General features: G+C 41.6%; 1 protein-coding gene across 2 annotated transcripts in view; it reads left to right on the top strand.

The window, feature by feature from the left end:
• MFS17 (Major Facilitator Superfamily Transporter 17) overlaps positions 1 to 25,399 on the top strand; it is a 49,530-nt gene that overhangs the window by 10,868 nt on the left and 13,263 nt on the right. For both annotated transcript variants that reach the window (XM_089257674.1, XM_089257673.1), the window contains exons 2-3: positions 3,601 to 3,692; positions 25,204 to 25,364. In XM_089257674.1, coding sequence (XP_089113800.1) covers positions 3,635 to 3,692; positions 25,204 to 25,364 — 219 coding nt within the window. In that variant the 5' untranslated portion in view covers positions 3,601 to 3,634. The remainder of the gene's footprint in view (positions 1 to 3,600; positions 3,693 to 25,203; positions 25,365 to 25,399) is intronic.

Below are 25,399 nucleotides of genomic sequence, written 5' to 3'. Positions count from 1 at the left end.
TTCCTGATATTAAAAATTTCGACATCTTTATTACTTCTATTGGCTTGATTTTTCTGATATTTTTGTATGAGATAGTTGGTATAAGATAATTGAACAAGAAGGCTCTATTCGAGACTGCTCGACTAGGAGATACCTTGAACTCTCCAAGCTGATACTTATCATTCTTCACTTCTTCTATCCATACTTACACACGCATCGGGCCGCACGTATAAAAACACGCTATGCAGCGACGGCGCTCGGGCTGCGATGCAGCCGGGATGGGCTATCGATTTTTAAAGATATATACGGACATTTTAAAAAAATTTGAAGTCTCTAGCTCTCATATCTTTTGAAATCGACGCGTTCAAACATACGGACAGACGGACGGACGGACATGTGCCAGTGCATTTGTCACTTTCGTCAGTCAGCTACTTACACACACACTTACACTTTTTATACAATGGGAAATCAGAAAATAATGGTTTTGTGAAAAAGTAAAAAGTATCTATGTATGCGCAGAAGGAGGCGCGGCAGACCCCACAAAGTATATATATTCTTGATCAGGGCGACGAGCTGAGTCGATTTGGCCCTGTCCGTCTGTCCGTATGAACGCCGAGATATTAGAAAATTTAAAAGCTAGAAACCTGAAATTTTGCGTCCATACTCGTGTATACCATACGCAGTACGAGTTTATTATATTTTTTAAATAACCATCCGATAACTTTTTATCGAGAACAATCTAATAATTGGTTTTTATATAAACCTCATTGGAATATTATTAGACGTGGAGACTTCATATTTAATGTGTATATACATATGAACAAAAAACAAACGTTTTGTAATTAACAGATTTTGGATACCACGCCCCCTTTAAACCAACTTTTAAAAAACGTATTTGAAGTACTAGAGACTTGTGCTTTAAAATGTTGTTTTCAGCTAGACACATTTGACATTTTTTTTAAATGTCCGTATATAGCGCGCATAACGAGTTTATCACTAAAAAACGATAACTTATTTCGATATTTTTTTTATAGATAAAAACTCTTATCGAAAATCATTGTTATACCCTGAACCCATTGAAAATGGGAAATCAGGGTATAATGGTTTTGTTAAAATTTATGTAACAGGCAGAAGGAGGCGTGGCAGACCCCACAAAGTATATATATTCTTGATCAGGGCGACGAGCTGAGTCGATTTAGCCCTGTCCGTCTGTCTGTCCGTCCGTCTGTCCGTATGCTTGAACGCGTCGATTTCAGAAGATATAAGAGCCAGAGGCTTGATTTTTTTTTTTAAATGACAGTATATACATCGCGGATGTCGAGTTTATCTTTAAAAATCGATGACTATTCCTGATATATTGTTATCGATTAAAAGCATTATCAATCAAGGCAGACGCCACTGTAGCTAATTCTGAATGATTTTTAATTTTTTCAAATTTGTCAATTATTCAATAGAATATGTAGATCATATTCTGAAACTTTCATTAAATTCGGTTTAGTCAATCGACGTTAAAAAATAAAATGTTTGCCCAATTAACAAACGCACGTGCTGCAGCTACAGCAGTTTTCTAGCACATTCTTAGAATCACATCAGCAGTTAGTTTCGTTTAGTTCTGCTAGATGGCGTTGCATCAGTGAATCTATTTCAGTTTTGACATTGCAAATCCTAACAGAGGGGTGGTGTCATGGTAGGGCGCGGCGCTCGATCGCGAGGTCTCGGGTTCAAACCCAGGGCGTGTTGTAGTTTTCTTTTAATTGCTTCAAAATTCAAAAATCGAAATTAAAATTTTAACCATACGATCTTACGATTTTATTAGTTTGGTTGTTCTTGCACATTCTTAAAGTCACATCAGCAGTTAGTTTGGCTTAGACTTGCTAGACGGCGCTGCAGCAGTGCATCAATTTCAGTTTTGCTATTACAAATTCGAACAGAGGGGTGGCGTCATGGTAGAAGGCGCAGCGCTCGATCGCGAGGCCTCGGGTTCAAACCCAGAGTGTGTCGTAGTTCTTTTTTTTAATTGTTTCAAAATTTTTATATATTTAATAATTGAGTTTTCTATTTCATTTATATTTTTAAATACATCAAAACTGAAATTTGAACCATACTAAATGTGCTTTTCTAGCGCTCTCGACTAGAGTTTTCTTACTTGTTAAAATTATATCTCGCACATCTTTATAGCTAGAGTCTCCAAATTTAAAATATATATTAAGATGAACTTTATACAATTTGTTAAAATATACCCCCACACCTATTTCCCCACCCTCACACTTGTAAAAGTCGTTTTTCAAATACTAGAGACTTGTGCTGGGGTATATGCACACATTTAAACATTATGATTACGTTCTAAAAGTTTCATTAAGATTGTACGTCTATAAATTAATTTATTCGACAACAAAATTCTTATAATATTGCCAACACTGTAGCGCTTTGGCAAATATATGCATATCCATGTTATAATCATAGTCTGAAAGTTTCACGAAGACAGTCCATGACAAGAATAGTTATTAACCTATTAAGTTTCCATAGTAAGCCTGTGGATGTGTGCATGGGTGCGTGTGTATGCGTGTGCGGATCTCGTAGTGGAACAATCCCGAATAGAGCTTACTTACTTGTTTTGTTTAATATTGTTGTTACTTCACTTGCGAAAGTGTTTTATTCGTTGAATATTTGTTTGATCGATTCGGTTTTTAGAGGATTTGGTTGGGTGCCAGTTAATTATATTCACCATTAGATACTTGGGTATCATGTACGAATTAACGGTTGTTATGTCTGTTGGAGGCGACACGCGGTGTTGCGAGGAATGACAAGACTAGAATAATTCAGTGGCGATGACCGACGTTTTTTATTTCCAAAAATCAACTAACTCTTACTGTCTTAAATTCTTATAATCGAAGGTATGCCTAGCCTAGAAAGCGCTGTCATTGCATATAGTGCGAGGGATTATATTTCTCTAAACAGCAACACTGTTGTTCGTCGACGCTTCTGACGCTGTTGTGCAATAAAAGAATGCGTGATCAGCTTGAATATTTACGTTCTGCTGGTCAGTTATTTAACTCATACTACTTTTTATACGCTGAGCAAATTTTTAATGGGAAATCAGGGCATAATGGTTTTGTTGTAACAAGCAGAACGAAGCGAGGTAGACTCCATAAATTACATGTATTCTTGATCTTGAGTCGACTTAGCACTGACCGTTTGTCTGTCTTCCCGTCCGTCCGAATGTATGTATGAACACGTCGATCTTAGAAGATATAAGTGCTAGAAACCCATATCGAGTTTTTTTCATTCCAAAAGCGATAACGACCTTAAGAAGGTAAGGCGACAAAACTGTGGGAACGCTTCATGCAGTCGGCCAAGATGGTCAACTTTTTAACGAGGTATGCTTATAATTTTCCTTGCTCTCTCTCTCTCTCTCTCTCTCCCTTTGTGCTTTCTGCATGCAAGTAAAACTTGCACCTCATCAAGATTGAAAGTTCTTAGCGATGAGCTATGAAAAAATGTTAGCACACAGAGAAATAAATGATTTGATATGAGTGGGACTTCATTCAAGTCTAAGACCATCGAATTCATTATGTTTCATTTACATATTTAGTAATGTTTTTAATTTTTTCTTTTTCATAGTAACTTTCGTATATTAAAAGGAAATACAAGAATTATGTGTTCGGCACCAAGGAATGTACGCAGAACAGTTTGGCATTATTCTAATGTGGGCGGTAAGATACTCTTTTGTAATTTATTATTGGGCGGTCAGCACGAGTATACATAAATATTTTGAGGTCTCCATTATTAATAGTGTAAAAAATATAACAGAGTAGAATAGTCGCTAGCTCTAAATGTGTAGGATATATAATTAAATAAACAGCTTTCAATAAGGTTTCTAATCGATACTAAAATATCGGGATTAGTTTTTAGATTTTTGGAAAATAGCTCGATATGCGCGTGACCTAGGAAACAAAATTTCAGGTCTCTAGTTCTTATATCTTCTGAGATTTATCTGCCACGCCTCCTTTTGCTTGTTACATACATTTCAAGAAAGTCATTATACCCTGTTTTCCTATTTTCAAATGGTTCAGGGTATAGTAAGTAAGAAAACTAAGAAAACGAGAGTGCTCGACTGGATACTACCACTGACCAGAGAACACATAGACTAGACATGTAGAGCCAACTTTTTATACTCATTCACGAAGTGAATTAGTATATTGGTTTTGTGCAATGTCCGTCTTGCTGTCCGTCCGTCTGTCCGTCCGTCCGTCTGTCCGTATGAACGCAGTTCATTTCGCCGCTATTGAAGCTAAAGACTTGAAATTCGGAACACATATTCGTGTATAACTCCGATTTATAAAGTGTTAAAATTTTCCCGATCCGCCCACTAGGGGCGTGGCAAATCGGAAAATGCATTTTCCGATATACCAGAAATCATGTTAGTTGAAGAGCTAGAAAGTTGAAACTTGGTATGTAGATCCGCGTTGACCCCCCAAGTCCAAAAAGCTATGGTGGATATATCTACGCCTATTGGGGGCGTGGTAAATCAGATAAAACGGTATCTCCTAAAGCTCTAAAGCTAGAACGTTGAAATTTCGCACGTGAGCTACTGATATAATTCTATAATGACTGATGAAAACATTTTATGTCTACGCCTACTATGGGCGTGGCAAATCGGACCTGAAGATATAGTGATTTTTCAAATTTGGCTACATTCTTGGCACTATTGATGCTAGAGACTTGAAATTTGGTATATATACGCGAGTTGACCTCCCAAGTCCATCGAGCTATGGTGGATATATGTCCGCCCAAAGGGGGCGTGGCAAACCGCAAAACTTGATATCTCCTACAGTTTAAGAGCTAGAAGCTTCAAATTTGGATAGTTGAGTAACCTCCTCTATCGATACCCCAAAAATAATTGTCACGCCTCTTTGGGGGCGTGGCATATCGAAAAATACCCTGTAATTTTCACATTTTTTGAGCGTAAGCATTCAAATTTCGCATTTACGTTACCGTTAGCTCTTTCTAAGAACTGGCCAAAAATGAGGTGTCTACGGCCACTAGGGGCGTGGCAATCGGCATTTGTAGTCTCAAATTGCGATATTTATATGCTTGAGCTATATATTTATTTATTTATGTGTACATACATACACACATACAAATGAGCGCGTGCATAAGAAAGGCTGGAATGCTTGATGCTACATATGCGTGCAGACTTATGTACATACATATACATGCATATATGCGTACATACATATATGAGGGCTTTTTAAGAAGAAACAAATTTAAACTTATAAAATTTTTCAATTAGAAAAAAGAATAAAATAAATATCTATTTTATAAAAAACGAAATATGTATGAAAAAAACACACAACATTGAAGGGGCTTTGAGCCTCCGCCGCTGTAACATAACCTGCGACGCCTCTATCACCCACGCTATCGTCGTGCTTGACAATCTGGTAGCTAAAATACAATAAGCTAATAACAGAGCGTCATCTGACAAAACTACAATAACAGCTAGAAAATGCAGAAATCAATCGCAATTCTTAGAATGCTAAAAAGCGCGCTTTTGTAATGTAAACAAACGCTTAAGAATCTGCAATAGGTGTAACCGAAAGCTATTAACGAAAATTACCATACATTTGTACTCAAAAAGTGCACGATCAATATAATAATTATCGATTACTCGATAAAAATTACCAAAAGCTACAATATAATCAAAAAGGGAAAGAGTGGGGAGTCACTACCGTTGTTAGTATTTAGATCATTATACAAATGATACGCCGAGTTTCGTTTTCATTTCTTTTCAATTTATTCTTCAGCAACTTTCATACGCTACATGCGCTCTTTTCGCTACCCGCATTTATTTCACTTAACAAAAAAAGAACAACACTTAAATTCTAGTTGGCTACTATTCGCTGCTCAAAACTTAATAATCTAACTTCTTTGTCATCGTCCGCCTCTAAGCCTCCGCCGCGATTGGCCTCGGCGTCGGCAATGCAACTCACCACGGCGTCGGCTCTTCGAACCTTCGCCGCGAAGGACAGAGTTGCATTGCTGATCGCCGCGACTTGCGCGCGTCCCTTGACCCATTTTTAAAAAGAATAACAAAGCTATGTGAGGCGGTTCAGCGAGCCGCCTTACAGTTTTGTACTAAATTTTTTTAAAGCCAAATTAAATTTGAAATAAGAATAAATGCTCTTTGTAAACATAGCATAATGTATACGGACTGTGAATGAGTATTCCGCAGTCGGTAGCGCCTTACAAAGTTCTTACTTGTTTACAGGTGGAAACTGTTAAGTTGGTCTACCACTATTCTTCGCATTTGCTAGGCTCGGTCGCTGGAGGTTCGAGCAGTGAAAATACTGCACGACAAAAACAGTGCGCTGTTAACGCTCAATCGAAATGGTCCCGATTCCGTATGAAGCACGGATATGTGCAGTGCTGCCAACTTTTCAATGCAAGAATATGCTAAATTAGTCTTTCAAACCTGCTAGAAACGGCTAGATCAAATTCAAGAATAGCCAGAAAAAGAGCCATTTCAGTTATTATACTCTGAACGTCGAGCTGAGTCGATTTAGGCCTGTCCGTCGGTCTGTACGTCCGTCTGTCTGTATGTATGAATACGTCGATCTCAGAAAATATAATAGCTAGATTTAAATTTTTTAAATGTCGGTGTATGTATATAGCGCAGATATCGAGTTTATCTCAAAAAGAGTCCATCCACAATAAATATTTTGAAACAATTAAATTCCAATAGTATGTGGGCCTATAGAATATTTATACCTTGTTTTTTTTTTTTTTTTATATTCGTTTATTAACAGTTTTTATAATAATACAAGGTGCAAGTTGCGTGTTGGCTAGGATAGTGCGCGATGCTTGCGGGACGGCCGTAAAGCATTGCTTCGCAAGCACTGTGCGCTACCTTAGCCTGGGACAGCTCGACTTCTCATTCGCTCGACTCTGCGGAGCTCCATCAAGCTTCCCAAGCTTCCTCCGATTCTAGCATGGTGTTGACAATGTTGTCCGCTCTGATGGAGCGGCCCACTGCCTCTTCTTGTATGTGTATATGTACATTTGATTGTGTGTACGCATGCGATGCGATGGTCACAATTATGGAATATCACTTGTAGAAGCATTTGTATGCCTATGTGCCTTTACATGTGCGTGTGTGTTTTGCATATGTGTAAGCATGGGACATGACCATTGGCGTGTGCCTACCTCAACTTAGAGTTGTGTGAACGATTTTGGGTTTGAATTGAAGAGGCGCGCTTTTATTTAAGTAGCTGTTCAGGCATGAACATATGAATATACGATGATCGTATACATGCCTCCGACGCACTCAGCGACTAGCAGGTAGTGCGCTGTAAAAAGATAAGGGTCACATGTACGGACTGCATAAATAGACAAATGAAGACCAACCCTTGCAACCCCAGAGTCAGATTACGAAGGAGACGAGCGCTGAGCCTTACAAGCTCAGCGTTAGGATAAAAATAGCTAATAGACCAATGCTGAGCCTTACACACTCAGCAATAGATACATTAGATTTAAGGGTTGAAATTATGCATGAGTCTGGGTATATAAACCCGGGCTCAGAAGAATAAAGATCAATACGAAACTAAACACCATCATAGTCAAGTGTATTCGTTCATGGTTTTTCGAGCCGGATGAAGTATTTTAATACTTCGATGCAGTCCACAAGGAAAATTGTTTGTGTCTAGTACAAAGTGAAGTGCTAAATAATTGTAGATTTGTGCATTGGCTTACCAACCCAAGCTGTGAGTCGAGGAACAGCAAGATCAACCTGGTGATCAAAACAAAAAAACAAAAACAGGAATTCCATTAGTGTACAGGTCTCCAATGTCATATCTTGCTATAATGTTATTTCAGTGTTTTAAAAAACAATTACAAGGCAACAACTTTTCGTAGAGTTTTTTTTTAGTACCCTAAACCCATTGACAATGAGAAATCAGGATATAATGGTTTAGTGGAAGGTATGTAACAGGCAGAGAGAATCATCGCAGACCCCATAAATTATATATATTCTTAATCAGGGCGTCGAGCTGAGTCGATATAGCCCTGCCCGTCCGCTTGAACGCATGCATTATCGTATATGTGTGCTTTTGGAATGTACACACATGTTAATCATATGATCATCGGAAAGTTTCATAAAGATAATCGTAGCATAATGTACACACACTTTAGAAATGTACACACATTTTAACCATATCATCCTCTGAGAGTTTCATAAAGATAATTCTTCCAGAAGAGAAAGTCAACTAAGAAATTCTAAAAATATTGCCCACATTGCATTGCCCAGTAGCAGAGATCGTGCTTATATGTATCTTCTAGTCGAGCAGCCTCGACTACTTACATTTGTTCTTGTTTTTACGTTCGCTGTAAGTGTAAATGCGACCGGCCAGCGTTGACGTAAAATACTGGGGTGACAAGCAAAAAGAAAACGGTACATTGGTGTGAGGGACAGCAAGAAATTGCCTGCATGAGTACCACTCACACAATTTTAATACTTATTCAAGAACGTGAAATGCCGTCTTGTGCAATGTCCGTCTTGCTATTGAAGCTAGATTCTTGAAATTTGGAACATATATATTTATTTATTTATTTATTTTTTATTTTTTTATTTCTTAAAGCTATTGACAAAAACGAGAGTCAAATTAAATTTAAACAAGTAAGAAAGCTCTAGTCGAGACTGCTCGACTACGAGATCCCCTGAACCCTACGAGCAACTGATATTTCAATAATAGTTAGCACACACACACACGCACGCATACAAACAAATACACACACACACATACACATACAAATAAACACACGCATACCCACACACTCACATATACAGGCGATTGCGCTTGGGTTGCGCTGCAGTGTTGGCAATATAATGAGAACTTATTTGTTGAATAATTTAATTTCTAGACGTACGATCGTAATGAAACTTTCAGAACGTAATCATAATGTTAAAATGTATATGTATATCGAAGCACAAGTCTCTAATATTTGATATACGACTTTTACAAAGATAAGGGTGAGGGGGTTGATTTAAGGGTGGGGTGTAAATTTTAACAAAAACCGAAATTGTATAAAACACATTTTTATATACATTTTAAATTTGGAGACTCTAGCTTGAAAGATGTAGGAGATATAATTTTTTAAGTGATCTTCGATAAGGTTTTTTATCGATAAAAAAGTATCGGAATGAGTTATCGTTTTTTAGTGATAAACTCGATATGCGCGTGATATATACGGACATTTAAAAAAAAAAGTTGAAGTCTCTAGCTCTTATATCTTCTGAAATCGACGCGTTCATACATACGGACGGACAGACAGACGCACAGGGCCAAATCGTCTCAGCTTGTCGCCCTGATCAAGAATATATATACTTTGTGGGGTCTGCCACGCCTCCTTCTGCCTGTTACATACTTTTAACAAAACCATTATACCCTGATTTCCCATTTTCAATGGGTTCAGGGTATAAAAAGAAAATGGTAAGTATTAAAAGAAATTGCAAGAGAAGTTAATAAAAAAATAAGAAATAGTAAAAAGAAAAGAGTAAAGGAAGAGCACAGAATAGAATATAGGATAGAATTGAGAAATCACTACACAACATTGACAACGAAAATGTGTACGAATGCTTATGCCTGGACATTGTGAGTCATTTCCCTAAGATAAGCTAATAGCAAACTTTTCATTTTAGGAAGAGAGAGCTTTAAGGAAAAAACGTGATAATATTTATTAAAATTAAGACTAAGAACATGAAACGCACTGTGCAAATGATAATCCCTAGTGCACTCAGGTAAATGATGCGGACGATAGTGTCTAGTTGTTCGGGACGGAACCGAAAAGTTTAGACGACCCAACAAAGAGGACGAATCAATATCACCACTAATCAATTTATGCAGAAAAACAATTCCTAAAATCATTCTGCGATTGGTTAGTGATGGAAGATCAATAAGCTGGAGCCTACTATGATAAGACGGTAATCGTAAATTACTGTCCCATCGAAGATCCCTTAAGGCAAAGAGAAGAAACTGTTTTTGGAACGATTCGATACGATCCTGATGCAGTTTATGCTGCGGAGACCATACAACAGAGCAATACTCTAAGATGGGATCTTTAAATCTAAAAACCAACGTTTAATAAAGCCAAGCACACTTTTGGCTTCATTAATGATGGTAGAAATATGAAGATTAAAATGTAGTTTACAATCAAAGGAAACACCAAGATCTTTGACTGTGTGGATGCGTCGTAAGGAAATATTGCTAATTTTATAATCAACAATTAGAGGAACGGTACGATTGAAGGTCATTGTCATACACTTTGAGCAATTTAAGTCCAGCTGGTTTGCCACACACCAAAGTTGAAATGCATTTAGGTCATCTTGAAGGTGATGATGTCCATTTGCACTGGAGTATGGAAGACAAAGTTTTACATCATCAGCATACATGAATATAGTAGAATACGAGGTACAATTAGGAAGGTCATTTATAAAAAAGGAGAAGAGTAATGGACCCAAATGGCTACCCTGAGGTACACCAGACGAAACAAAGATAACTTTAGACATAGCTGTTCTGAGCAAGACTCTATTCCGCAATTAAATAGGATGAAATCCAAGATGCAAGTCTAGGCGAAAATCCTAAGCGTTCAAGCTTAAGAATTAGTATGTGATGATGTACTGAGTCAAATGCTTTACTGAGGTCAGTATAAATAACATCCGTTTGCATTTTTTTAGAAAAACTGTCATTGACAAGCGAAGTAAATTCAAGTAAATTAGTGGACGTTGATCGATTTTGAACAAAACCATGTTGAGATGGTTGAATAATCGATTTGCAAAAATGCTGCAAGGCCGATGTTATAATTTTCTCAAATAGCTTCGGAATGACAGATAATTTCGCCATGCCTCTATCAGATCTTCCACCTTTTTTGTATAAGGGAATGATGAAAGATTCTTTCCAAATTGAGGGGAACACAGCAGTATCCAAGGACAAGTTAAAAAATGTTAGTAATTGTGACTGAAGAGAAACACTGCACTCTTTAATCACACAACTAGAAATATTATCGGTACCGGGAGAGAAAGATGATTTCAACGTCCTAATGGCCGCAGCAATGGAATATTTGGACGAGTCAACACTTGAACCAGACTTTTTATAATTTTCAAAACATTTAGATTTGATGTTTCTCAAGTTCAAAAGAGTCTTGGTAAACCAAGGTGGCTTATTTGAAACTGGCGAAATACGGCAGAGAGGGACACAAGCATCCAGAATAGAGTTTAAGGTAGAGTAAAAATACGATGCTGGCAAATTAATATCATTCGACTCATATAAAATAGACCAGTCTGTTGAATTAATTAATTCATTTAGCAAAACAAAATCGCATTTACGATAACAACGACTTGAATTAGAAGGCAAAGGAATATAATTGCGATGATTATCAACAGCTAATAATACTTCTAAAGTGGGGTGATGTATATCCTCAGGTATACAGAAAGGAGTCGATCTCACGACATTAAAGAGCGAATCGTGATTAGTAAACACAAAATCAAGTGAGCGATTTAGATGATTAGAAATAGAGTCAATCTGAAACAGAGACAGGTTAAACAATTCATCAAAAAGTTAGTAATCAATTGTCGGAATAACGTAATATGTATTACAAGTTGCTGACCAAGAAGTGTTGGGAATGTTAAAATCCCCCAACAGAAGAAGCAAGTCTCTATCATTCACATGCTCATAAACTTCTTTAATCCAATTAATATGTTGTGCATAAACTTGTAAATTAGAATAGGGAGGGATATAAGAGCATGTGATAAACAATGAGCGCGATGGGAGAGTTAATTTAACCCCTAAAATCTTCGCATCATGAAGGGACGAAAAGGTAAACACATCAGAGAGGATACTGGATTTGACCGCAATTAGCACACCACCCCCTCTGCGCATTAAACGGTCGAGTCTATAAATAGTGAAATTACTTGAAAGGATTTCACTATTATAAATATTATTACTTAGCCACTTTTCAGTAAATGCAATAATTCAAGCCGCGTACATTTTGATAAAGCAGAGACAGCTGAGAAGAAGATTGGAAAGAATTAACTTTTTTGGTACAGTATTAGATGACGATTGCACCGAAGGTAGAAGGTATACTCGTGTATATCTCCGATTTATAAAGTGCTAAAATTTGCCGGATCCGCCCATTAGAGGCGTGGCAAATCGGAAAATTCATTTTCCGATATGCCAGAAATCATGTTAGTTGAAGAGCTGGAAAGCTGAAATTTGGTAGATCACCAGCAAATGGGATAAAACTGTATCTCCCAAAGTTGTAAATCTAAAATGCAAAAGTTTTGCACGTGAGCTAATGTATCGGTTCTTTTAGAGATTATATATCCACGCCTTTTAGGGGCGTGGCAAACCCTTTTGATGCTAGAGACCTGAAATGTGGTATACATACGCAGGTTAACCTCCCAAGTCCAACAAGCGATGTTGGATTTATCTTTGTCCAAAACGGGCGTGGCAAACCGCAAAAGTTTATATCCTAAAGTATAAAAGCTAGAAGCTTCAAATTTGGATAGTTAAGTTACCAGTAACCTCGTCTATCGATTCCCCAAATAATACCCTGTGATTTTTTTTTATTTTTTGAGCGTAAGCATCCCAATTTTGCAGCTACGTTACCGTTAGCTTGTTCTATAAGCTGACCAAAAACGAAGTGTCTACGCGCATTATGGGCGTGGCAAATCGAGAAAAACTTAATTTTCTACAGTATTAGAGCTAAACTTAGATACTAAATTGCTTATGACGTGTGAATGAGTATTCCGCAGTTATTAACGCCCGACTGCAACGTTATTACTTGTTTATAAGTGTATACTGAGCCAGTTTTGAGTGACACCGGCTCACAAATTTCTTTGAGTGTGAGCAAGGTGGCATAAATTCACACTCTTGCACTTCTCTGAGCAAGGGATTCCTAGAAATAAAATCTACGTGGGCCATACGCTTCCCTTCCCGATACTGTATATCAAACACATGCAAGATTGAACTTGCATCAGTATGAAGTTCCGGCATTTCAGATCAAATACTGTTAAAACTGGTTTTTTTGTAAAAATCGTGACAATTTTTTTGCGAACTAATTCATGCTTCTTTTTATACTCTGCACCCATCAGAAAGTGAAATCAGGTACAATGGTTTTGTTGAAATTTAATAGGCAGAAATAGGCAGACTCCACAAAGAATTTGTATTCTTAATCAGGGCGTCGAGCTGAGTCGATTTAGCTCTGACCGTTTGAGCGCGTCGATTTCAGAAGAGCTAGAGACTTGAATTTGTTTTAGAATGTCGATAACTCATCCTGTTATTTATTATCGATTAAAAAAGTTAAGGGAAATCAGTAATCAAATCATCTTTAAAGCTACAATTTTCAAATTTGCAACATATATTCAGATGCATTATATACAATTTCGTTTTTTTTTTATATATAATTCGTCATATACGCAATTCAATAATATGATCATAGTCTGATAATTTCATAAAGAAAGGTTATTAAACAATTAAATTTCGATAGTAGGACCACACTAACGCTAATACGTGTTTATGCGTGCATGCGTATGCCTATGTATTGTGAGGAGCAATATAGGTATGCACGTATTAATATATATGAACGTGCGTTTATATGCATATACGTGCATATACATGTTGCTCCACACAGCGACGCGAATACTGTAGGAGCGCCTGTTAGAGGCGGTCTCTTTCGCTCCTACAGATTCAGCAATGGGTTCGCGTCGCACTCACGACGATCATCGGTGACCGTTAGCCGAGGTGCCGTTCGTGCCGGGTGATAGTAGTGATCACTTTCACTCGCAGGGCACCAACAGTACTTCGGCCAATGGGAGGCTGCCACGCAATTTGGCGAGAAAGTGACGTCACCCGGATCACGCCACTTTACCGTTTCTGTGGGCACGAGCGGCTGAAAGGCCCCGCTCCAGAGCCGAACAGGCCCCGTTACCACCCGAAGCAGGGCCTGTGGCTGGGCTATAAAAGGCCACCGGCGGCTCCATACGGGGATTCAGTGAGGATAAAAGGATAAAAGGAAGTGACGATTAAGTAAGTGAAAAACGATTAGTGAAAGTCAGAGTGCCGTGAAAGTCAACGCGAGTGGTAAAGCAGGACTTCAAAGGACAGCAAGGACATCGTGGGAACCGCAAGGACATCGTGGGAACAGCATCATCAGCGGCACCGATCAGGACTTCGGTGCACATCAGCGGCTTAAGCGAGACCTGCACATCTGAGTAAATTCACGTAGCCGTGCGCAAGAGAAGTGTTCGTGAGTGAAAACGAAGCTAGTGTTGTGCTGTGAGCGAGTGGAATAGTAGGAGAGGCCTGCATATCTGAGCGAACCGCCAGAGTTTTGTTCAGACCGAAGTCCTGGCGTTTCCCTAATCGCCCCGGTGAACTAGCGTGTTTTTAGTACAAAACTCTCCCAGCCGGAGTGCGTTGAACCAGCGCTCAGTAAGTGTGCTTCGCTAAAGCCAACCAGCGAACCAGCATAAATTTAAGTGACCTGTACATTTTAAACTTATTCAAGAGAATATACATTTACGCTATAAAACCTAAATTCACAAGTGACTAATTAATATCGCAGGGGCTCCAACAAATAAATTTGTTGGCACGAATCCACAGTCAGCTGAAACTAGCCCAGCTTAGACTCGGGATAAACCGAAGGTTCTTTACAAGTGGCGCCCAACGTGGGGCCCTGCGATAAGAGCTTAATTAGAAATTGTGACTATGGTGCGAGCGTGGGTATATAACTTGAAAAAGGATGAAGTGTTGAGTTATGGTGTGTTCGGAATGAGTTTGTCAGGCACACTGGACGCTATGCGGACGCAGTTCGGCGACTGGGTTGAGAGGAATGAAGGTAGCATTCCTTACTCACTGAGGATCGCCGAGCTGAGTCGAATGCATGGACGCCGCGCCATACTGAGGGATGAGGCAACAACCGCCGTAGTTGACGACGACTTAGAGTGCGCGAGTGCAGTGGCACGGCTGCAGGACACGCGACAGGGTGAGATGAGAGCCACATCCACCCCGCAACCCGAAATAAGGCCACGAGAACTTCGCAGCACAGTCCAAGAATATCCGAAGGTGGCCAAGCAAGTGCGAGAGTGGAGCTTCCGCTTTGATGGCACCACAAAGCCGTTGGAGTTCTTGGAGCAGGTGGAGTGGTCGGCGGACACATATGGCCTGGATCTGGACATGATCCCGAGGGCGATGCCAGAGCTGCCGATAGCCCCAGAGGCTATCTGGAGAAGCTGGACACATCTACAACAACAGCCTGCCTGATCTGCGTGCCTACGCCCGCCCGTATCATTTCCATAATCTGGTGGAATTGATGCACCTGGCAGACGAGATCGAGGAGCTGGAGAGGGACCGCGAGAGGTTGCGGCAGCAGCCACGGTCGGGCCGGACACGATGTATGGCCATGGACGACGCTGGAGGCGATGAGTATCGCCGCATGGAGGATGAGGCGAAGCCTCAGGACAGGCGCAACCGGAGCAAGGACTCACATCTCGAATCCAGCCAGGGCATGCCGGGTGTGTGGCCAGGAGGGGCACCGCGCTTGTACGTGCCGCAACAAGGCACTGGATTTTTGCTGGCAGTGCGGGCGCATTGGGGTGAGAACGTTTGCCTGTTGCCAGTCGGGAAACGAGCAGCGGCACCCGCCATCCAGGGGCGAGCGGGAGCAGCGGCCAGGAGCCAGATGGCCAGATGACAGCGATTGTGGCCATTGGAGCCACCCAACAACACAAGCAGCTTTACAAGCGAAAAGCTTGCTGACAGGCTCAGAGGAGTGGGCGTGGTGCGTGCAACACGGCGGCGCATACGCTTAGCGGACGGCAGTTGCAGTCATGTAGACTCGCAGCTGGAGACGACGATCAGCCTGGGGAATCAGCAAAGCCAAATCCCGTTGCTGATTCTGCCAGGAGTGATCGACGATCTGGTGCTGGGCTGGGATTTCTTGGCCAGCATGGGCACCACACTGAAGTGCGGTGGCTTGACGCTGAGGATCAAGCCAAGAATTCCACAGTCGAGCGGACAGTCAGAGGAGAAGCTGTCCGTGGCTGTGGCCAGCGTGGAGGCGAGCCCAGAGACGCCAGTGGAGGCGAACATGGAGCAGCCAACGCCTATGCGCAAAGACCCAGAGGTGGATGCTTTTCTGAGGCATGAGCTGAAGAAGTTCCAGCATGTGAAAGGCATGCAGGACAACAGGCCCATAAAGCAGTGCTACTTCCCCAAAAATCCAAAAATGCAGGCGGAGATCAACCTGCAGGTGGATGAGCTGCTGGCCAAAGGCTGCATTGAGCCCTCGAAGAGCCCACATAGCGCGCCGATTGTCATGGTTCGCAAGAAGAATGGGAAGTGGCGGCTATGTGTGGATTTTCGACAGCTGAACAGCAGATCCATTAAAGATGCATACCCGTTGCCGCGTGTGTATCACATTTTGGATCAGCTGCGAGAGGCGCGCTATATCAGCAGCCTGAATTTGAAGGATGGGTATTGGCAGATACCCATGGAGAAGGCCAGCAGACCACTGACGGCATTCACGGTGCCAGGAAAGGGGCTTTATCAGTGGAAAGTGATGCCGTTTGGACAAGCAGAATGTGGTAGCAGATGCGCTCTCATGGCAGCCTCTGGGAGAGGAGGCGTGCTGTTTGGTCAAGAGCAAGGAGATGCCAGCTGGGACACGATGTCGCTGGCTCGCCAAGCTTCGGCAGGACATAAAAAAGGCGCCACATAAGTTTCCAGACTATATGGAAGAGTCTGGGAACTTATATCGGCACATCCAGCATCAAGCCGGCCACGAGGATGTGGCGGCATGGAAGTTGTGCGCGCCGGCGGACCGGCGCAAACAAGTTCTGGAGGAGAACCACGACGCAGCCACCGCTGGCCACCTTGGGAGCCGAAAAACAATCGGTCGGGTGGCAGCGCGGTATTACTGGCCAGGTATATACCGGGATGTCAGAGCATATGTACAGCGCTGCGAAGTGTGTCCAGTCAGCTGCAAGCTGCTGGGCAAATGCTGATGGCCTCTGCCATCTCTGAAATGGTTGGCCCTCTGCCGAGATCAAAGCATGGGAACACTATGCTTTTGGTTTTCATAGATCGCATTTCGAAATGGACGGAGATGGTGCCGCTGCGGAGCGCGAATAGCGCGGCTCTCCAAAAGGCATTTCGAGAGCGGATCTTGGCGCGGTTCGGCACGCCAAAGGTGCTCATTACAGACAATGGCACCCGATTCACCAGTCGGGTATTCAAGGTTTTTCTGGAGGAGCTTGGAGTGCGTCACTAGTTGACAGCACCATACACATCTTAAGAGAATCCCACTGAGAGGGCCAACAGAACAGTGAGGAAGACGATTGCGCAGTTCGCTGGAGGTGACCAGAGATGCTGGGACGACGCATTGCCGGCATTATAACCTATGGAGGCGCAGTGGAAGCCGGCCGTAGGTGACAAGGTGTGGGGAAAGGAACTCCACTTGTCGAATGCCGCAGAGGGATTCGCAGCAAAACTGGCACCACGCTATGGAGGCCCTTATATAGTGGCCAGTTTTGTGTCACCAGTAATCTGTCGGATCAGGTTGGAGGCCGATAAGCGGACCAGGACGGTGCATGTGGCGGATCTCAAGCCGTGGAGAGGAGACACGGGTGAGCATTAAAGCGGCTTCGTTTTTTTTCCAAAAAAAAAAGGGAGTGAATCACAGCGAAGTGTACTGCTTCTAATTTAAGCGCAGAAAGAAGAAGAGGAGAAAAAAACACAGCAAAAATTTTGCTCAAAAGTGCATAATTTTGGTACATGTCATAACGCCCAGTGTCATAAGGCCCATGGGCGCTAAGACACACATTTTTGCGACATAAAGCTCACGGGCGCAATGACACTTTTAAATGTGACATAAAGCACGCCGGACACGATAAAAGGGCTTTAAAAAATAAGAAAACAAAACAATTACATTTTTAAATATTTTATTGAAAAATTTTAATGGGATTCTCAACTATTTGTCTACAATATGGGCAGAGCAGTAAAGAGTTAGCAGTTCGATTTTGTAAATTTGTGTGACACTCCAAACATATCTTGAAGTGGTTGCAAGGCAGAAGTACCACATCTCTCGGTTTGTCAACACAAATTATGCATTTTAATACATCAGTCATTTGACTGAAGTGCAAATTGCTATCAATATCCTCCTGTTTAGAATCTGAAGGTAACTCTTCATTTTCGAAGCTGGTGTCCCACTTAATTAGGTCATTATTTTCGTTTAAGAGACAACTAAAAAATTATATTTCGGAAATGTTTTTGCTCTCCAAGTCCTTGAGAAGGTCTTCAATTTTATTTTCCTTATCTTTTTGTTTTTTTTTGCGCTTTTTGCTAAGAGCGGTTATATCGCTATCAATAGCACTAGCTAGCATAACGGACAAAGCATAGTCCTCATCTCGAATAACTTCGAGAAATTTAATAAATCGGCCATGCTTCTGGAATTTTCTCGATAATACCGCGTTGAAGGATTCTAAAGAGCTAGTTGTTCGCATAATCTGTGAGCGCACAGAGAAAACATCAGGGGTGATCTGGAAAAATATATTTTGGTGAATGATGAAAAACGTACAAATAGTGATGAAACGAAGTTATTATTCTTACTTTGACCATCCATTCCATTTCAAAATATTTCAAGAACCGTTTGAGAATATCATGCTTACTTTTTGGTAGTTCAAGCATTTGGTCCTTCAAAATGGTAAACATATCAGAAATTTGCCAAGGCTGAATTAATGGGAGGCTGAGAAAAGTTCTGTACCATTTATAACAGTCTCTATTATTTTTCATTGTTGCTCGAAAATTTTATAATATTAAACTGTTGCGCTTCAATGCTTGACAATAGTGAAACCAACAGACATTTAATGTTGCCATTGGGAAAACAATTTTCAACGCTTTTCTTAAGGCCATCTCATTGTCAGTTGTAAAGTTTTTTGGCTGGACTTAAAGTAGTTTGCATTCAAAAATGCAAAAAGGTGTTCGTAAGCATCAGTTTTTTTTTGTCATCAAAATGTATATAAATGGAAAGGTCTGTAACATAAAGAAATATATATGTTAATTGAGAGCAACTAATTTGAATATAGCACAACAAGTATTTGTGTATTTACGTAGTTTCTGTATTAATAATGAACAATAAGTAGTTGTTTAAAGCCGCATGAAGGAGTTATATTAAACGTTCCATCTATCAACAAGAAACAAAGCTCTAGTCGAGACTGCTCGACTACGAGATCCCCTGAACCCTCCAAGCAACTGATATTTCAATAATAATTAGCAAACACACACACACACACACGCATACAAACAAACACACGCATACAAACAAACACATGCACACACATACACATACAAACAAACACACGCATACACACACACTCACATATACAGGCGATTGCGCTTGGGTTGCGCTGCATGTTTGGCACTATAATGACAACTTATTTGTTGAATAATTTAATTTCTAGACGTACGATCGTAATGAAATTTTCAGAACGTAATCATGATGTTTAAATGTATGTGGATACCGAAGCACAAGTCTCTAGTATTTGATATACGACTTTAGGGGTGGGGAGTAAATTTTAACAAAAACCGAAATTGTATAAAACACATTTTTATATACATTTTAAATTTTGAGACTCTAGCTTGAAAGATGTAGGAGATATAATTGTTTAAGTGATTTTTTTTTTTTGATATTTTTTATCGATAAAAAAGTATCGGAATGAGTTATCGTTTTTTAATGATAAACTCGATATGCGCGTAATATATACGGTCATTTTAAAAAAAAGTTGAAGTCTCTAGCTCTTATATCTTCTGAAATCGACGCGTTCATACATACGGACGGACGGACGGACGGACGGACGGACGGACGGACGGACAGACAGACGGACAGGGTCAAATCGACTCAGCTTGTCGCCCTGATCAAGAATATATATACTAAGTGGGGTCTGCCACGCCTCCTTCTGCCTGTTACATACTTTTAACAAAACCATTATACCCTGATTTCCCATTTTCAATGGGTTCAGGGTATAAAAAGTGATGCTCTCCTACTCTGTTTTCAATCATCTTTGCAATGCTTGGCGATAAAAAAATAGAATAAGCAAACTTTTCTTCTAATATTGTTGTCCTATAAAAGGGTTGCTGGTTGTGCTTTGAAGTGCCATATTCTTGCCGAAATTCGGTATCGTCAAATAGCAATTTAGTTTCAATTGGTGAATTTGGATTTTTCTGCGTGACTTCACTCCGAATTCTAAACAATTGCCGTCTTATTTTCGGATAAGCAACTGAATGTCCAGTTTCTCCACTCTTTTGACACTCCTCATAAAAGATTTCACGCACTCCTTTTCTTTTTAAGTTTTTTTGAGGAGACGAATGATTATACTCGAGACTCAGTTGAGTGCAAACGCCAGCATTGGACAAGCTCACGGTCACATTGCAATCTTTAATATAACAAATATACCGCGAAGTACTTTTAATTTTAAATAATTGTTGCTGGCTTGGTAGAAGCAATAACTTCGAGTTTTTTCGAAAGCCAGCAACAAAATATTTTCATATTCCATTTTAAGTGCACTTTGCCTGAAGATTAATGACAAACTGATGACAATTATTTTTAGCAAATGCGCCAAGAACGTGTAAAACACCAAAACAGAAGAGATAACATATTAAACGGTACTTTTGGCACGGTTCTTTCATCGATTGATAATGCGCTTTGCAAGTTTTTAGAAATTTCGGGCGTTATGACACTCTTCAATTGTGTCGTAGCGCCCTCGGGCGCTATTTCGCTTTTGGAGTGGGCGCTAGCTCACATTTAAATGTGTCATTGCGCCCGTGGGCTTTATGTCGCAAAAATGTGTGTCTTAGCGCCCATGGACCTTATGACACTGGGCGTTATGACATGTACCCGCATAATTTCGTCTGCGAATTACGGTATATTGGGTGCGCAACAACAATTTGTTTGAGCTGCGCGCGCACGACAGCAAGCAGTGTACAGTACTGCACCGAAAAACTTAGCTGCCAGTGCATGTGCAATGCACTATGCACAGATACAACAACAAAGCAGTGCAAGTGCAAGCAGTACCCACCTGCAGTGTATGCGCCCTTAGCAACAGCGCGCGCAGCCGAAATTATATTTCTAACGAAAGCGAGAGCGAAAAACAAAAACAAACCGCACGCATTCCAGGCGAAAATTGCTGCGCACCCACACCCAAAGCGAAGCGAGAGCAAGCAAGCGTAAGCCCGGGTCAAGGGACTACGTCGGCTGCTCAGCGATCGCTAGCGGACGAAGTCAAAGTGAGCGACAACTAAAACCACCAACAACAAAACACCCAGCGGCATATAAAACGATCGCTAGCGAAGAGATGCCAACAACAATGCAACGCCAATAAAAATGCTACGCGGCAGAAGAGCTTGCATTTGGATATTCGGCTAGAAGGGCTATGTATGCGTGTGCCAATGGGAATGTGGGAAAAACGGTATCTGGGCAGTACCGTAGGCTGCCTGGAATTCAGCCATAAGGCAGCGAAGGTTAGAGTGGGCTGAGCGTAGTACACAGGACCCGTTATGTGCTGCCGCCTAAGCAGCGGCGCGCGGCAGCATAGGGTATAAAATGAGCATGTGGGCGTCGGGCCGGTTTTTCTTTTGGATGAGTTACCAGAGTGGACCGACGGCGCTCGAGTGCGCCGTCCACATGCCATCAAGTATTCGAGTGCAGACGAGGAGCACGCAGCCATGATTTTGGGGTACTCGTTGGGAGTCCTGGCCACCGTCGATGCCTGCCACGCGACGAATTCATCCGATTGTCCGTGCTTGGGCGTAGGCGCGAATGAGGAGTGGCCGCAAAATGCCAGCCGGCGTCAAAGTTCGACACCAGTGGCAGTTGCGAACGACATCGATGTGGCCAACTCCCAACAACAGCCCAGAATTTTGCCTTCAGCAACGGAGAGGACGGCGAGGGATGTCGGAAGGCAGGTGGCCGCCGCACGAGTGCCAAAGCCACCGGGGACTACAAAACCACCAGGTGAGTTTTGTAGGAGCGCCCGGCGCGGGCAGAGGCAGCGGCGGCAACCCATTAACGCGGGGCATGCAGTCGGGCATGTGGCTGCTTGCTGGGAGAGGGTGGTTGCAGACGCCCGCCACTCAACTGGCTCCACCGGTTGCGGAACTTTGGGTGTCGACAAAGCTTGGCAACCGATCCTCGCGCACTGGCCAGTGACTTCGCTGTGAACTGTGCGCGAAAGAGGATTGACCAATAAGCGTACCGACACCAAAGACGCGACACCGGTGTCCAATTGCGAACGACGTCTGTGGCCCGATCTCCTAGCAGCAGTGCATGGAACTGGACTGCAGTACCCCACCGGAGCATCCCCAAGCGTCCAAGGAGCAGCAGGAACCAGCAGAAAGGCGTCTCCAGCGGCGAGGGGCAACATGCGCCAAATGGGTGAAGTGCCGCGCGCACATGCGCCAATGCCACCGGGGGCTGCAAAACCGACAGGCGAGTTTTGCAGCAGTGCCCGGCGTGGGCGTTGGCAGCGGCCATCAGGGGGCATAATGGAAAAGATGCCCGGCCTGAAAACAATATTTTTGGTAATTTTATGAAAAATTAAAAAAATAATGAACTTTTCACTTACCGGCAGAATACAGCATTGCCAGCGGTAAGCGGAAATGCAGCTGATGGCGTTAGTAGAGCGTTAACAGCGGCGTTCAGAGCAAAATGGAGCAGCGTAAAATGGAGCAGCGTAAAATGGAGCAGCGCAAAACGGAGCAGCGCAGCGGAGGCGGGCGCCAAATTCAAACACGATGGTCTCGTGTTTTCCCGAAGGAAGAGGGGAGTGTGAGGAGCAATATAGGTATGCACGTATTAATGTATATGAACGTACGTATTTGCTGTGCGTTTATATGCATATACGTGTTGCTCCACACAGCGACGCGAATACTGTAGGAGCGACCCTCGCATTGGAAAGGGGGTCAAAGTCCTGTTAGAGGCGGTCTCTTTCGCTCCTACAGATTCAGCAATGGGTTCGCGTCGCACTCACGACGATCATCGTTGACCGTTAGCCGAGGTGCCGTTCGTGCCGGGTGATAGTAGTGATCACTTTCACTCGCAGGGCACCAACGGTACTTCGGCCAATGGGAGGCTGCCACGCAATTTGGCGGGAAAGTGGCGTCACCCGGATCACGCCACCTTACCGTTTCTGTGGGCACGAGAGGCAACCAGCATCATCAGCGACACCGATCAGGACATCGGTGCACATCAGCGGCTTAAGCGAGGCCTGCACATCTGAGTCAGTTCACGTAGCCGTGCGCAAGAGAAGTGTTTGTGAGTGAAAACGAAGCTAGTGTTGTGCTGTGAGCGAGTGGGTTAGTAGGAGAGGCCTGCATATCTGAGCGAAGTCCTGGCGTTTCCCTAATCGTCCCGGTGAACGGGAGTGCGTTGAACCAGCGCTCAGTAAGTGTGCTTCGCTAAAGCCAACCAGCGAACCACCATTAATTTAAGTGACGTGTACATTTTAAACTTATTCAAGAGAATATACATTTTCGCTATAAAACCTAAATTCCCAAGTGACTAATTAATATCGCAGGGGCTTCAACAAATAAATTTGTTGGCACGAATCCACAGTCAGCTGAAACTAGCCCAGCTTAGACTCGGGATAAACCGAAGGTTCGTTACAGTATGTGCGTTTGTGTGTGCATGTACGAATAATTATTCAAATATCAGTTGCTTGAAGGGTTCAGAGGATCTCGTAATCGAGTAGTCTCGAAGAATTCCACCTGCTTGATATCCATGATAATGAACTGAGTCTTTTAAAAGTTAACATGTTACACAATAGCTTCAGGAACAGGTGATATAGGATCAAGCAAGTTTGGAGCGGATGACAAAACTGAAGCGCATGGTGAGGGAGGGGCAAGCGAATTAGGTGACGGTGTTGGTGCAGAGGGACAATGGGGTGGGGGACTCTCGAAATTCTACTGGGTTAGTATTTCTTCAGCAGCAGCCATATCATATCATATCGAGAGAGCAAGTAAGCTCACACTCACACTAACTAACGTATAAAGAGTAAAGACAGGGATAGCGCCAGAAAATAGAAAACTATAGCAAAGTGCAAACTAAATGTAAATACGACTCTGCACCAAACTTCAATAAGATTAAAAAGCAATGTTAAAAGAAACACAGCAAACAAAGGATCAAACCTTGCACAGGAATATTTAAACAAACTGACCGCAGTTGTGTGAACTGAGAGCTCTCTCTCTATATTTTTCAATATATATATGGTTGTTTATACGACGCGTGCAGACTTTTGTAAGTTTCAGAAAGTTCAGTTTTTGTTGTTCTAACAAAAAAGTCTCTGTTGATCGACAGTTTGATCTCATTTCTGATCAGTCGAATTAGGCGCGTCTTGAATGTTACATTACGCCACTAAAATTGTGCAGCGAGTCTCAGCGTGCTGTCAGGTTCTCTGACGCGCTTTTCACATTCATATATTTCATACATACATTTCAACAAAACTATTATACACTGATTCGCATTTTCGATGGGTTCAGCATAAAAAAAAAGCAACGTAAGATAACTCTATTCAAAGAGTGCTCGATTAGTTACCCGACCCAAACTAATAAAAACGCACATTTGGTATGGTTAAAATTGCAATTTCGATGTATTTAAAAATATAAAAAAAGACTCATTTGAATAAAAATATGGAAAACGGTTGTAGCTGCTTTATAAGCTCGTCGCCCCGTTCAAAAATTTATATACTTTTTACTTACATTTCATCATTTAATTTTCAATGGGCTCAGGGTATAACAAGTAAGAACGTTACCGGGTTACCGCCTGCGGAATACTCATTCACATCCCATCAGCAATTTAGTAACTAAGTTTATCTCTAATACTTTAGAATATTCAGGTTTCCCGATTTGCCACGCCGATACTATGCGTAGACACCTCATTTTTAGTCAGTTTTTAGAACGAGCTAACGGTAACCTTACTATAAAATTTGAATGCTTGCGCTCAAAAAATGCGAAGAACACAGGGCAATTTTCAATATGCCACGCCCCTAAAGAGGCAATAAAATAGTAAGAAATTGGAAACTTCTAGCTTATATAATTTAGGAGAAGTTAACTGTACAAAAAATATATAAATAAAATAAATAATATATAAATAAATAAAATTTTTCTTAAATTACAATTTCAGATAAAATTCCTGCCAGAATAGTCTTATATTTTCTTTCCTGGTCTGGTTTTCTGGTGTCATTCATGATGCGTAATGATATGAATTTTGCTCTGGTTGCCATGATATCGTATCACAATGGAACAGAGAATGAAAATGGAAATGACTTTTATGCATTGAATATAGTAAAACAAACATAAATACAGTTATTCAATCGAAA

Source organism: Drosophila navojoa, chromosome 3 (assembly GCF_054131105.1).
Source record: "Drosophila navojoa isolate 15081-1374.11 chromosome 3, UAZ_NAV_1.0, whole genome shotgun sequence".
In the NCBI taxonomy this organism is placed as follows: Eukaryota; Metazoa; Arthropoda; class Insecta; order Diptera; family Drosophilidae; genus Drosophila; species Drosophila navojoa.
Note: the sequence above shows the minus strand (reverse complement) of the source record. Positions and strands in the feature narration are given on the sequence as shown.